The sequence below is a fragment of the Panthera tigris genome, chromosome F2, assembly GCF_018350195.1.
Source record: "Panthera tigris isolate Pti1 chromosome F2, P.tigris_Pti1_mat1.1, whole genome shotgun sequence".
In the NCBI taxonomy this organism is placed as follows: Eukaryota; Metazoa; Chordata; class Mammalia; order Carnivora; family Felidae; genus Panthera; species Panthera tigris.
In genome coordinates this window covers 33223024-33235757 of record NC_056676.1, presented here as the reverse complement: position 1 = coordinate 33235757, position 12734 = coordinate 33223024, and the positions used below count along the sequence as shown (strand labels likewise).

The 12734-nt window shown below is 36.8% G+C and overlaps 1 protein-coding gene across 2 annotated transcripts in view; it reads right to left on the bottom strand.

Moving 5' to 3' along the window:
- Nucleotides 1-12734, bottom strand: part of LRRCC1 (leucine rich repeat and coiled-coil centrosomal protein 1) — a 47467-nt gene that overhangs the window by 24952 nt on the left and 9781 nt on the right. Inside the window, exons 5-6 of one of the 2 annotated variants that reach the window (XM_007084312.3) lie at nucleotides 11586-11761; nucleotides 11283-11489 (exon numbers count right to left, since the gene is read on the bottom strand). In XM_007084312.3, the coding sequence (XP_007084374.2) occupies nucleotides 11283-11489; nucleotides 11586-11761 (383 nt within the window). The remainder of the gene's footprint in view (nucleotides 1-11282; nucleotides 11490-11585; nucleotides 11762-12734) is intronic. The other variant, XM_007084313.3, reaches the window with a different exon arrangement.

The following is a 12734-nucleotide window of genomic DNA, read 5'->3' as shown; positions in this document are numbered from 1 at the left end:
ATCATGCTACCACATTCACCCATATAAGAACAATGATGTCAGCTGAGGGCAGCAAATCCTGGTGCCAGCTGTGTGTTGTGATTTACCATAAACTGAGCCACTGCCACAGCATGGTGATGCGACTATTTCCAGTGACAAGGTGGCCCTGGCCACAGGATGGTGAGATGCACACTCAGATCACTGTGGTTTCAAACCGTGGGGGTCTCTGAAGTGTGGGGTTCCAAAACAGAGCCTCACCTGAGACAAAACTCTGGAGAGGTGCTTCCTGGTAGGCAGACAGCTAGGACACAGACGGGAAAGGCGGGGAGCTGAGGACACAGGAGGGGAGACTGATCGTCCATCTGTGTGGGCACAAACATCCCACTCTGGAGACTAGAGAGCAGAGTGAAGCCATTTTTACCATTAGCCCACCAATAAGTATTTACCCCAGTGAGATAAACAACGCCACCAAGTGGAGAACAGAACTGTTAAACCAAGTACTGGCCACCTGTGCCTTCCAGGCACATCTCCACTAGGATTAAGTCCATTGGAGAATCAGAGAAACAGGCCACTCCCCCAGAAGAACACCAATGCCTTCCATGAGCTCAGTCTGCTGATCATAGACTGCTGCAAAATTTCAGCTCTAGGTGATCTAGCTTCATTTGGGTTTTTTTTGTTGTTGTTCATTTGCTGTTGTTGCTTCTGTTTTTTTGTTGTTTTTTTTCTTTTATTTCTTGGATGCAGAATGAACAAAATTTATTATTATTTTTTTAATTTTTAATTTTTCTTCTCTTTTCTTTTTTCTTCAAGCTTCTCTTAAGCAGACCAAAACAAGCTTAGGCCTACCTTCCTTTATTTGATAGAAATTTAATTAAAAATTTTTATTTCATCCTGTTATTATTATTATTGTTTTTCTTCCTCTAAAATGACAAGATAGAGGAATTTACCTCAAAAGAAAGAACAGGAAGAAATGCCAGCCAGGGATTTAATCAATGTAGACATAAGTAAGATGTCTGAACTAACTATAAGGATACTAGTTGGGTTTGAAAAAAGCATAGAAGACATCAGAGAATCCCTTTCTGCAGAGATAAAAGAACTAAAATCTTGTCAGGCCAAAATTAAAAATGCTATAACCGAGATACAAACCCAAATGGAGGCCACAAAAACAAGGATGGAACAAGGCAGAGGAGCAAATTAGCAATATAGAAGATAAAATTATGGAAAATAATGAAGCTGAAAAGAGGGAAACAAAGGTCAGGGATCACAAAGACTTATTACACAGTGATTTATTAAAATATAACAACATTTGTATCATAAGAGTCCCAGAAGATGAAAAGAGAGAAAAAGTGGCAGAAGGTTTACATGAGCAAATTATAGCTAAAAACTTCCCTAATCTGGGGAAGGACACAGACATTAAAATCCAAAAGCACAGAGAACCTTCATTAAATTCAACAAAAGCCAGGCACTGCCAACACATGTAGTCAAATTCACAAAATCCACTGATAAGGAAAGAATCCTGCAAACAGCAAGGGAAAAAAAGTCCTTAACCTACAAGGGAAGATAGATCAGATTTGCAGCAGAACTGTCCATAGAAACTTGGCAGGTCAGAAAGGAGTGGCAAGATATATTCAATGTGCTGAATGGAAAAATATTCAGCCAAGAATACTGTATCTGGCAAGGCTGTCATTCAAAATACAAAGAGAAATAGTTTCCCAGACAAACAAGAACTAAAGGAGTTTGTGACCACTAAATCAACTGTGTAAGAAATTTTAAGGGGAATTCTTTGAGGAAAAAAGACCAAAAGCAACGAAGATTAGAAAGGACCAAAGAGCATCACCAGGAACAGGTAACACAATAGCACTAAATTCATATCTTTCAATAATTACTCTGGATGTAAATGGACTACATGTTCCAATCAAAAGACAAAAGGTGCCAGAATGGATAAACAAAACAAGATCCATCTATATGCTACCTAGAAGAGACTCATTTTAGACCTAAAGACACTTGCAGATTCAAAGTGAGGGGATGGAGAACCATCTAGCATGCTAATGAATGCCAAAAGAAAGTGGGAGTAGCCCTACTTATATCAGACAAAGTAGATTTTAAAACAAAGACTGTACAAAGAGATGGAGGAGGGCATTATATCATAATTAAGAGGGCTATATTTATGCCCCAACCTGAGAACACCCAAATATATAAAGCAATGAATAACAAACAGAAGGAAACTCATTGATAATAATACAATAATAGTAAGGGACTTTAACACCTCACGTAACAGCAATGAACAGTTCACTTAGGCAGAAAATCAACAAGGAAACAATGGCTTTGAATGACACACCGGACAGGATGGACTTAACAGATATATTCAGAACATTTCTTCCTAAAGCAACAGAATACACATTCCTTTCGAGTGCACATGGAACATTCTCCAGAATAGATCACATACTGGGTCATGAATCAGCCCTCAACAAGTACAAAAAGATCAAGATCGTACCATGCATATTTCTGGAATATAATGCTATGAAACTTGAAGTCAACCACAAGAAAAAATTTGGAAATCCCTCAAATACATGGATGTTAAAGAACATCCTACTAAAGAATGAATGGGTTAACCAGAAAATTAAAGAAATAAAAAAATACATGGAAGCAAATGAAAATAAAAAGATGGACTGTCCAAAACCTTTGGGATGCAGCAAAGGAAGTCCTAAGAGGGAATTATATTGCAAATCAGGCCTACCTCAAGAAGCAAGAAAGGTCCCAAACCTAACCTTAAACCTAAAGGAGCTAGAAATGGAACAGCAAATGCAGCCTAAAGCCAGCAGAAGGGAAATAATAAAGATTAGAGGAGAAATAAATGATACAGAAACAAACAAACAGCAACAAAAACAGTAGAGCAGATCAACGAAACTAATAGTTGGTTCTTTGAAAGAATTAATGACATTGATAAAACCCTAGCCAGACTTACCAAAAAGAAGAGAGAAAGGATCCAAATAGATAAAATCATGAATGGAAGAGATCACAACCAACACCACAGAAATACAATTATAAGAGAATACTATGAAAAATTATATGCCAAAAAACTGTGCAATCTGGAAAAAATTTCCTGCAAAACAGAAACAGGAAGAAATAGAAAATTTGAACAGACCCATAACCAGCAAAGAAATTGAATCAGTAATCAAAAATCTCCCAACAGGGTGCCTATGGGCATCTGACTCTTGATTTCGGCTCATGTCATGATCTCACGGTTCATGAGTTTGAGCCTCCCCATCAAGTTCTGCATGGACAGTGTGGAGACTGCTTGGAATTCTGTCTCTCCCTCTCTCCACCCCTCCCCTATTCTCCCTCCCTCCCTCTCTCCCTCAAAATAAATAAGTAACATTAAAAAAAAAAATCTTCCAACAAACAAGAATCCTGGGCCACATGGCTTCTCAGGCATATTATACCAGACATTTAAAGAAGAGCTAATACCTATTCTCAAACTGTTCCAAGAAATAGAAATAGAAGGAAAACTTCCAAACTCATTCTACATAGCCAGCATTACCTTGATTCCAAAACCTGACAAAGACCCCACGAAAAGGAGAATTACAGGCCAATATCCCTGATGAGCCTGGATGCAAAAATTCTCAACAAGATACTAGCAAATCAAATTCAACAGTACATTAAAAGAATTATTCACCATGATCAAGTAGGGTTTACTCCTAGGCTGTGGGGCTGGTTCAACATATGTAAATCAATCAATGTGATACACCACATTAATAAAAGAAAGGCTAAGAACCATATGATTCTGTCAACAGATGCAGGAAAAGTATTTGACAAAATACAGCCACCATTGTTAATAAAAACCATGAACAAAGTAGGGAGAGATGGAACATACCTCAATATCATAAACACCATATACAAAAGACCCACAGCTAATATCATCCTCAATGGGGAAAAACTGAGAGCCTTTTCCATACAATCAGGAATAAGACAAGGATGTTCACTCTTGGGCACGTGACTGATTCAACTGGTTAAGCGACCAACTCTTGATTTCAGCTCAGGTCATGATCTCATGATTTGTGGGACTGAGCCCTGCATGTGCTGACAGAATGGGGCCTACTTGGGATTCTTTCTTCCCCTCTCTTTGCCTCTCACACTCTCTCAAAATTAATAAATAAAATTTTTTTAAAAAGTCCATTTTCACCATTACTAGTTAACATAGTACGGGAAGTCTTAGCCTCAGTAATCAGACAACAAAAAGAAATAAAAGACATCCAAACTGGTAATGAAGAAGTCAAACTTCCATTATTTAAAGGTGACATAATACTCAATGCAGAAAACCCGAAACCCCACTAAAAAGTGCTAGAACTAATACATTAATTCAGCAAAGTCAAAGGATATAAAATCAACATGCAGAAATCTATTGCATTTCTATATACAAATAACGAACAGCAGAAAAAGAAATCAAGAAATTGATCCCATGTGCAATTACACCAAAAACAGGAAGATACCTAGGAATAAGCCTAACTAAAGAGGTAAAAGATCTACACTCTGAAAACTATAAAACACTTATGAAAGAAATAGAAGAGAACATAAAGAAATGGAAAAGCATTCCATGCTCATGAGTTGGAAGAACAAACATTGTTAAAATATCTGTACTACCCAAAGCAATCTACCCACTTAATGCAATCCCTATCAAAATACCACCAGCATTCTTCACAGAGCTAGAACAACCCTAAAATTTGTATGGAACCACAAAAGACCCCAAATAACCAAAGCAATCCTGAAAAAGAAAAACAAAACTAAAGGGGTCACAATTCCAGATTTCAAGCTATATTACAAAGCTGTAGTGATGAAGGCAGTATGGTATTGGCACAAGAAGAGACACACAGATCAATGCAACAGAATAGAAAACCCAGAAGTAGATCCAGAACTATAAGGTCAACTCATCCTTGACGAAGCAGGAAAGAACATCCAATGGAAAAAAGTCTCTTCAACAAATGGTGTTGGGATAACTGGATGGCTACATGCAGAAGAATGAAACTGGACCACTTTCCTTTTTTTCGTTTTTTAATGTTTACTTTCGAAGACACAGCAAGCAGGGGAGTGGCAGACAGAGAACCACAAGCAGCCTCCGCACTGTCACTGCAAAGCCCAATACAAGGCTTGAACTCAAAAACCATGAGATCATAACCTGAGCCAAAATCAAGAGTCAGACGTCTAACCAACTGAGGCACCCAGGTGCCCATGGACCACTTTCTTACACCATACACATAAATAAGACCTAAATGTGATGAAAGACCTAAATGTGAGACAGGAAACCATTAAAATCCTAGAGGAGAACACAGGCAGCAACCTCTTTGACCTCAGCTACGGCAGCTTCTTAGCAGACACATCGCCGAAGGCAAGGGAAAGGAAAGCAAACGTCAACTATTGGGACTTAATCAAGATAAGCTTCTACACGGCAAAGGAAACAATCAACAAAACTAAAATGCAGTCTACAGAATGCGAGAAGGTATCTGTGAAAGACAAATCTAATAAGGGGTTAGTATCCAAAATCTGTAAAAAACTTACAAACAACACCCAAATGCAACACCCAAAAACAAATAACCTAGTAAGAAATGGGCAGAAGACATGAATAGACAATTTTCCAAAGACATCCAGGTGGCTAACAGACACATGAAAAGATGCTCAACGTCATTCATCATCAGGGAAATACAAATCAAAACCACAGTGAGATACTGCCTCACACCTGTCAGAATGGCTAACGTTAACAACTCAGGCAACAATAGACGTTGGCGAGGATGTGGAGAAAGAGGATCTCTTTTGCATTGCTGGTGGGAATGCAAACCAGTGCAGCCACTCTGGAAAACGGTATAGAGGTTCCTCAAAAAATTAAAAATAGAACTACCCTATGACCCAGCAATTGCACTACTAGGCATTTATCCAAGGGATACAGGTACGCTGTTTTGAAGGGACACATGCACCCCCATGTTTATAGCAGCACTATCGACAATAGCCAAAGGATGGAAAGAGCCCAAATGTCCATCGATGGATGAATGGATAAAGAAGATGTGGTATATATATACAATGGAGTGTTACTCGGCAATCAAAAAGAATGACATCTTGCCATTTGCAACTACGTGGATGCAACTAGAGGGTATTATGCTAAGTGACATTAGTCAGAGAAAGACAAAAATCATATGACTTAACTCATACGAGGGCTTTAAGACACAGAACAGATGAACATAAGGAAAGGGAAGCAAAAATAATATAAAAACAGGGAGGGGAACAAAGCATAAGAGACTCTTAAATATGGAGAACAAACAGAGGGTTGCTGGAAGGGGGATGGGCTAAATGGGTAAGGGGCATTAAGGAATCTACTCCTGAAATCACTGTTGCACTATATACTAATTGGGATGTAAATTAAAAAATTAAAAATTAAAAAAAGAAACATCAGGTATTGGGGGGATGCAGAGAAAGGGGAGCTCTCTTATACTGTTGGTGGGAATGCAAACTGGTGCGGCCACGCTGAAGAACAGTATGAAGGTTCCTCAAGAAACTAAAAATAGAACTACTCTACAATCCAGCAATGGGACTATTAGGTATTTACCCAAAGGACACACACACACGACTCGGATATTTATAGCAGCATTATCAACAATAGCCAAACTATGGAGAGAGCCCAAATGTCTACCGACTGATGAATAAAGAGGTGGTATATATATATTCAATGCAATATTACTCAGACATCAAAAAGAATGAAATCTTGCCATTTGCAACAAGGTGGCTGGAGTTAGAATGTATTATGCTAAGCAAAATAAGTCAATCAGAGAAAAGATGAATACCATATGATCTCACTCATTTGTGGAATTAAAGAAACAAAACAGATGAACATATGGAAGGGGGAGAGAAGGGAGGGAAATAAACCACAAGAGTCTTAATGACAGAGAACAAACTACGGGTTGACAGAGGGAGGTGGGTGGGAGAGGGCCTAGATGGGTCATGGATACTAATAAGGGAACTTGTGATGAGCACTGAGTGTTGTATGCAGGTGATGAATCACTGAATTCTATTCCTGAAACCAATACTGCACTACGTTAATTAACCAAAATTTAAGTTAAAAAAGGGAAAAAAAGAGCTGAAAAATGAAGGGTATACTCAAAAGTAAATAGAAGAAATAAAAAAATGTAGGAATCAGTAATACAGAAAACAGAAAGCAGACAAAATTAACAAAACTGGGGCACCTGGGTGGCTCAGTTGGTTGAGTGTCTCTTGATTTCAGCTCTGGTAATGATCTCATGGTTCGCAGGATCAAGCCCAACATCGGGCTCTGGGCTGACAGCGCTGAGCCTGCTTGGGATACTCTGTCTCTCTCTCTGCCCCTTCCCTGCTCGCTCGCTCTCTCTCTCTCTCTCTCTCAAATAAATAAACTTAAGAAAAACTAACAAAACTGATTTTTGTAAAGAAAAACAAAACCCTTGGTAAACTGACCAAGACCAAGAAAAAAAAATACATGAAATGAGAGAGGGAGAGAGAAGACACAAATCCTCATGCTACAACTAAAGTAAAAAGAAATATTCCTCATGAGCAAATATGTAAAACCCTCATAAAACATTGATTAGAAACTAAATCCAAGAATATACAAAAGGATCCTATATCATAATTAAATGAGGTTTATTTTAAAAATGCAATGTTTGTTTAACACTTGGAAATTAATCAATGTAATTTACACTATTATGTGAGTAAAAAAGAAAACCATAAGATCAGAAAAAACATTTGACAAAAAAATATCAACAACATCAGAAAACTCAGCAAATTCGGGACAGAAGTCAACTCCTTAATTTGATAAAAGGGCAACTATGAAAAACATAAGACTAACATCATACTGAATTGTGAAATACTGAAGGCTCTCCTAAGATGAGAAACAAGACGCAAAGTGCCCACTCTCACTATTTATCATCAGGATCACAATGGAGATCCTAGCTCTTGCAACAAAGCAAAAAGGAACAGCATAAAGATCAGAGAAGAAAGAAAACTGTCTCCATATGATCATTTATGTAGAAAATCACCAGGAATATAAAAACAAGTACTAGAACTAATAAGTAAATTTACCAAGGTCACAGGACCCAAGCGCTATATGTGTGTGTGTGTGTGTGTGTGTGTGTGTGTGTGTGTGTATATATGTGTATATATATATATATATATATATATATATATATATATATAAATTATATTTCACAAATAAGCAGCAATCATGGGATCTGAAACCACAAAAACTGTTTGATTTGTGATACTGTAAAACATAAAACATTTAGGAATAAATTTACTAAAAGATATGCAAAACTTGTATACTAAAACTACTGCTGAGAGCAATGAAAAAGATCTAAATAATAGAAAGACATATATAGAATGATTTCAAAGTTATGCTGAGTGTGGGGTGCCTGGGTGGCTCAGTGTGTTAAACGATCGACTTCAGATCAGGTCATGATCTCACCATTCTTGAGTTCAAGCCCCATGTTGGGCTCTGTGCTGACAGCTCAGAGGCTGGAGCATGCTTCAGATTCTGTGTCTCCCTCTCTCTTTGCCCCTTCCCTGCTTGTGCTCTGTCTCAGTCTCTCTCTCTCAAAAATAAATAAACATTAAGAAAAAAAAAAGTTATGCTGAGTGAAAGAGACCTTACACAAAAGAGTATATATACTATATGACTGCATTTATATTAGATTCTGGAAGAAGCATTCAATAATCTATGATGAAAAAGTGAGAAAAGTGATTGCCTTGGGGGATCAGAAGACAGTGAGAAGGGGTAATGCTGAGCACGGTAATGTTTATCTTCTTAGAAGTTTGGGTAACAGATATATATATACTGTCAATTCAGGGAAAACACACATCTATATTTTACATCAAAAGATGATGGTTAAAAAAAATACTGAACTCTATAGTTAGTTATTTTGGGGGAAGTATACCAATGCTTAAGTGTTTTGGGGGAAGTATACCAATACACGTAATTTACTTTGAAATGTGTCATAAGGTACTTTTTCAAAATTTATTTTAATTTTTTTTATTTGAGAGAGAGAGAGAGCACACACCCAAGCAAGGGAAAGGGGTAGAAGGAAAGAGAATCTTAAGCAGGCTCCATGCTCGGCAGGGAGCCCGACGTGGGGCTCGATCCCACACCCCTGGGATCATGACCTGAGCTTAAACCAAGAGTCAGATGCTCAACTGACTGATCCACCCAGGTGCCCCATGTCATAAGACAGTTTGATAAATAAATAAATGGATAGATATATGATGAAATAAGTAAAGTAAAATGTTGGTGGCGGAATCTAGTTGGTGGGTATACTGGTACTCACTAATAAATTCTTTCAAGTTTGCTCTAAATTTGAAAATTTCATCATAAAATGATAGGGAAAAACTAAAAGACAAAAGTCTTCACAGAGAACTCTCAAAATCAGTATAACAATTCTAAGTCCCAGAGTTAAAAGTATCATTGTAGTATAACACATTTTCAGTAATTTAATGACTTCACTTATAAATTACTACTTTTGAAATAACAGAGTGTATACATCAACTGAAATTAAATTTTACGTTTACCTTCCACACCAAGATTAGCAGATAAGAAGTTATTTACCTAATTTTGTTTTTAATATGTGGAGCAATGAGTCATGTTTTTTCCCCCTGTTAGCTAGAGTCCTATTTTTGGTTACAAGGTAGGAAGAACTGTCACCATAACTGAGTAAAAAGCATGATGGTGGAGAGAATACCAGACTGGTTATTAGAGATTTGGGTTTGAAGCTCAATTCTCTTACTAATAAGGATGCTTCAAGTCCCAAGTTTCTTTTCCATAAAATAAGAATGATATGTTAATCCCTATCTACTTGATTGGGTTGTTGTGAAAATGAAAGGAGGATGGCATAAGAAAAGCCGCAAAAGTTCACTTCATATTTAAGTTACTCAACTTAAATCTAAGTTCTGACATTGGTAGAAGAATCAGCCATTAGAAAAGATGTACGATGAAATCTGAGTAAATGGAGACGTCTGAAAGCTCAGTGACATGTTATCAACAATATCAAAGAATGTATAGGCTGGCATTGTTGTCCCAGTTCTACTACGATCTACCTATGTGGCCCAAATGAAATCTCTAGAGATTTCTGGCAAACAAAATCCTTTCATCCTTATTAATTCACTGACCTAAGGTAGATCTCTTGTTTATTGAAGCACTGTTAGTATTTTAAGTATGATAACAATTCAGAATTATTAAAAATCTTTCGAACCATAAGTCCATTAGCGTTTTCTACTCCCCACACCCACCTCACTTGGAGGAAAAATTTTTGATTAAAATTTAATTACAAATATCTAGGTCAAACAGACTTTTGACTAATAGCCTCTTTGGGCTGTACCACAGTATTTCTACCTTACATCCAGGTAGGGGTTAATAATCTACTGCATTCTGGGAGGTGTGATATTTAAGAAAACAGCTGCTATTGTAGATCACAGCCAAGAATGCTAGAGCAAGGGTTGGAGACCCGAACAAAAATAAATCTAGGAATTGTAGTTCATCCACATAGTTCAAATATTCTAAAAGCCAGGGTACCAGTAGTAGGGGTAAAAAAAGAATTAATATCTCAGGAAAGTAGAGATTAATCTGGTGAGGGTCTGCTGTAAACAGAAATTGAAGCAGGAACTATGTAAATTCACTTGTCATTCAGCTCTAAGTTCTAGAAGTGGTTTTGATCATTAAACAAGTGAACATAATAGAGGCAATTAGATAATAGAGGATAATAGAAAATAAAGAAATTCACATATCCTGTATGATAATAAACATTGAGTCCAAAGAGTTCTGAGTTTATTTAAGGTTGAAATAAAAGGTGGGTGGGTGGAAATAATATGAAGTACAGCAGAACAAAGGAATTACATAATAAACATTTGAAGGACAAAAAGGAAAATGAGTGAAAAAATTGTGTTACCTTTTTCTACTACTACTATTATAAACTATTATTACAAATCCTATTTCTGCAAAGGAAAAAAAATACATACATACCAATATGTTAACTGTAAAGTGTTTCTGGTTGGTTAGCTTGTATGGTATTTTTATTTTACATATTCTTTTTTTTAATTTTTTTTTTTTCAACGTTTTTTATTTATTTTTGGGACAGAGAGACAGAGCATGAACGGGGGAGGGGCAGAGAGAGAGAGGGAGACACAGAATCAGAAACAGGCTCCAGGCTCCGAGCCATCAGCCCAGAGCCTGACGCGTATTTTACATATTCTTAACTATTTTTTTCAACAAACACACTGCTTAGAAAAATAGGAAAAATAGTTACGTCATTGAGAAGCTGTAAAATTTGATCATCTATTTTCTGAAGTTTCATGTCATTATTAAAATTGTTTTCATGATTAACTTTCTCCGGCTCAGAAGATGGACACACAGATATAAAGGATGTCAAACCAGTATCTGTTGGTGATGCAAACTGATCCAAGGGAACTATCTCATCGATGGGTGGTGTTACCACTGGCATACTATCAATTATCTATGATACAGAAATAAACCAAAATCTTTTAAATTTATATTATTAGTCAAAATTTGAAGTTATCTTTTATATTAAAAAAAAAAAACAATACCATACCTCATCTTCACTTATATTTAGTGGAGAATCTGAAGAAAATAAGTTATCCAAAAGACCTTCTAAGCACTGTAGGCGTGATGAATTTATTTTTGACAAATTTACTGGCTCACCAAATATGTTCTTGCAATCTAGGATTCTAAGCTGTGGCAACGTCTGGAGCAGAATTGCTCTGTACCCTTGGAAACAACATATTCAAAGTGAAAAGTCAGGCATTAAAAAGTTAGTTATTTCTAGAATACAGTAAATTTATCAGCTACCAGATATATCTAAATGATAAAATTAGTCCTGGAATGCAACAAATAAACTTGTAATAAAAGCTCCTTGGTCCTTCTCTAGTATGTAATCATTAAATACAAAACAAACAGTACCCACCACCCATCCCACAAAATCCTCCTGGTGAAGATCAGAAAGTTAAAAATCACCATTGCTGGATTTATCTTTCATAAAATTGCTTTAAAGTTATATCTGCATGATACCAGTAACAGTTTATTCTTTTTTTTTAACTTGTTTTTTTATTTTTTAAAATTTACATGCAAATTAGTTAGCATATAGTACAACAATGATTTCAGGAGTAGATTTCTTAGTGCCCCTTACCCATATAGCCATCCCCCCTCCCACAACCCCTCCCGTAACCCTCAGTTTGTTCTCCATATTTATAAGTCTCTTATGCTTTGTCCCCCTCCCTGTTTTTATATTATTTTTGTTTCCCTTCCCTTATGTTCATCTGTTTTGTCTCTTAAAGTCTTCATATGAGTGAAGTCCTATGATTTTTGTCTTTCTCTGACTAATTTCACTTAGCATAATACCCTCCAGTTCCATCCACATAGTTGCAAATGGCAAGATGTCATTCTTTTTGATTGCCAAGTAATACTCCATTGTATATATATATATACCACATCTTCTTTATGCATTCATCCATCAGTGGACATTTGGGCTCTTTCCATCCTTTGGCTATTGTTGATAATGCTGCTATAAACATGGGGGTGCATGTGTCCCTTCAAAACAGCACACCTGTATCCCTTGGATAATGCCTAGTAGTGCAATTGCTGGGTCGTAGGGTAGTTCTATTTTTAGTTTTTTGAGGAACTTCCATACTGTTTTCCAGAGTGGCTACACCAGCTTGCATTCCCAAGTAACAGTTTATTCTGA